Below are 3,110 nucleotides of genomic sequence, written 5' to 3' on the forward strand. Positions count from 1 at the left end.
AAATGCAAAAAGAAATGCAAGATAAGATGCAAGAACAATTGGATAAAATCCAACAAGATACACTGGAATCCCAAAGAATTATGAGCCAACAGGCACAATTATTGGTTGATAAAGGAAAGAGCCCTATAATCAATTCGGGAGTTGATCAGGAGGACCCTGTTTATCCTCCAGGCTTCACTCCGACAAATACCCAGGTACAACCAGATATGTGCTCGCAAAGAGTACCTGTCACTATTAGGCCTCAATACCAGAATGGTACCGCAGTACCTACGAATGTTCAAACAGGCTCGGGTTTTAATCCGGGAGATAATCCGACCAACCCTATTGTTCCTGATCTGGACGACGTAACGGAAGTAGAAAAGGCAAAAGTAGATTTACCGAAGCAACTTGAAGATAGGTGTAGGTGGCTAGAAGAAAAGTTCAGAGCAATGGAAAATGCTGATTACCGTTGCAAGATTGATGCCAAAGACCTGAGTTTGGTCCCTGATCTAGTCCTCCCGCCTAAGTTTAAAATGCCCGAATTTGAGAAGTATAACGGGACTAGCTGTCCTTAAGCCCATATCACTATGTTCTGTCGGAGGATGACGGGATATATTGACAATGATCAATTGTTAATTCACTGTTTCCAAGATAGTTTGATCGGAGCTGCAGCTAAATGGTACAACCAGCTGGGTCGTACCCAAATTTGCTCATGGAAAGATTTGGCTCAAGCTTTCATGGGACAATATAGCCATGTAGCAGACATGACGTCCGATAGGATCACGCTACAAAACATGGAGAAGAAACAGAACGAAAGCTTCAGGCAGTACGCCCAGAGGTGGAGAGAAGTGGCAACTCAAGTCCAGCCGCCTCTTCTGGAAAAAGAAACCATAATGCTTTTAATCAATACTTTAAAGGCCCCGTTCATCACCCATATGTTGGGAAGCGCCACTATGAGCTTCTCAGATATAGTGATGATCGGTGAAATGATTGAAAATGCGGTGAGAAATGGTAAAATAGATGCGGGGGAAAACTCTAAAAGACCAAACTCGAGGAAGAAGGAAGGCGAAGTGAACAATGTGAGTGCGTACAATAACGGATACTCAAAGCCAATTACTGTTGACCCACTAAGGATGGTAGCTACTAGCCATCAAGGTCCTCTGAGGCAAGAGTCCAATTCAAGGTCAGAAAGACCCCAATTTACACCTATCTCAATAACTTATAAAGAGTTGTATCAAAATTTATTCGATGCACGCGTGGTAGCCTATTTTTATCTAAAACCCATGCAACCCCCGTTTCCTAAGTGGTATGATACAAACGCTCAATGCGAATATCATGCAGGGATAACGGGACATTTGATCAAGAATTGTACTGCGTTCAAGAAGGTGGTTGAAAGACTCATCAAAATGGGTATTGTGAAGCTAGATGACCCTTCTGGACCTAACGTAGCAAGGAACCCCTTACCTAATCATTCTAACAAATGGGTCAACGAGGTATCCAAGGATGGAAGTAGGAGAATCAAGGTAGACGTGATGGAGGTGAGAGCCCTAATGAAATATGTTTGGGACCAGATGGTATATAGGGGTCTAATCACACGAGATTTAGACGAAAAGCCTAAAGAGGCAAGAATGTACTGTGAGTTCCATGCCAAGGAGGGTCATAATATCCAAGAATGTGCAGAGTTTAGGACCGTGGTACAAAATCTGATGGATAATAAAGAGATTGAGTTTTATGAAGGGAATAAAAAATTTGAAGCAAGGGAGGTCTGCGCCTCGGAGGAGGGACCTGCAGAAAGGTTCCAGAAGGTCAATCACCCAGTGGTGATCATTTCACGACCAAGGAATAATGAAGCGGGAATACAAGTACCACCGAAAGTCATAATCCAAAAACCTGTCCCCTTTCTCTAAAAGGATAACAAATAGGTTCCTTGGAATTATGACTGTAACATGACAATTCCAGGAGTGGGGAACCCGATAAATGTTCCAGAGGAGAGCAACAACGATGGTTTTTACACACGTAGTGGAAAGCGTTACGATCTAGCAGCTTCAAAAATAGAATTGGTAAAAGGAAAAGCCTTAGTGGTCGAGCAAAAGAAGGAAAAAGCAGTCCGACTGGAATCACCTGTCAACGAGCCAGTAACGGAGAATGAAGCTAAGGAGTTTCTAAAATTCTTAAAGCACAGTGAATACAGTGTCGTAGAGTAGTTACATAAGCAACCAGCTCATATCTCGATACTAGCGTTACTCTTAAGCTCAGAGGTACATCGCAGCACGTTAATGAAAGTATTAAATGAAACTTCCGTTACTAATGACATTTCCGTGAACAAATTAGACCATCTGGTTGGTAACATAAGTGCTGATAACTTCATTTTCTTTAATGATGATGAAATACCATCGGGGGGCATGGGATCAACCAAAGCTCTACACATTACAACTCGTTGTAAGGGGTACACGTTGCCGGGAGTATTAATTGATAATGGATCAGCCTTAAACGTCTTACCTTTATCCACCCTGAATAGGTTTCCTGTAGATAGCTCGCATATGAAAACGTGTCAGAATACAGTGAGGGCGTTTGATAGTACTGAACGAAGAGTAATGGGAAGAATTGAAATTCCCCTTTTAATCGGCCCAAGCACATACGAGGTAGATTTCCTGGTAATGGACATCAAGCCTTCTTACAATTGTTTATTAGGAAGGCCTTGGATTCATTCAGCAGGAGCAGTACCCTCATCACTACACCAAAAGTTAAAGTTGGTAACAGAGGGTCGGTTGGTGACGATCAATACAGAGGAGGACATCATTGCGGCTGTAACTAGTGACGCACCTTATATAGGGACAGAAGAAGAAGCGATTGAATGTTCATTCCGATCTTTGGAATTTGTAAACGCAACCTTCATTGTTGAAGGGAATAAGATCCCCATACCCAGAATATCCAAAACAACGAGGATAGGTTTACAAATGATAGCTGGAAAAGGGGCTTTACCTGGAAAAGGACTCGGGAAGTACCTCTAAGGGAGAGTAGAGGTACCCAGATTAATGGACAAACGAGACCGCTTTGGCTTAGGATATAAGCCAGATGCAAGGCAAAAGAAGAAAGAGTTAGAGAAAAAGCGGGAATTGAGAAAAGCGTGT

General features: G+C 42.5%; 1 protein-coding gene across 1 annotated transcript; it reads left to right on the top strand.

Moving 5' to 3' along the window:
- The first annotated feature begins 581 nt into the window (after window positions 1-581).
- On the top strand, window positions 582-1,886 carry LOC105784844 (uncharacterized). The gene has a single exon (XM_012610766.1). The coding sequence runs from the start codon at window positions 582-584 to the stop codon at window positions 1,884-1,886; it is 1,305 nt and encodes a 434-aa protein (XP_012466220.1).
- Window positions 1,887-3,110: the final 1,224 nt, after the last annotated feature.

This window comes from Gossypium raimondii, chromosome 13, assembly GCF_025698545.1.
Source record: "Gossypium raimondii isolate GPD5lz chromosome 13, ASM2569854v1, whole genome shotgun sequence".
In the NCBI taxonomy this organism is placed as follows: domain Eukaryota; kingdom Viridiplantae; phylum Streptophyta; class Magnoliopsida; order Malvales; family Malvaceae; genus Gossypium; species Gossypium raimondii.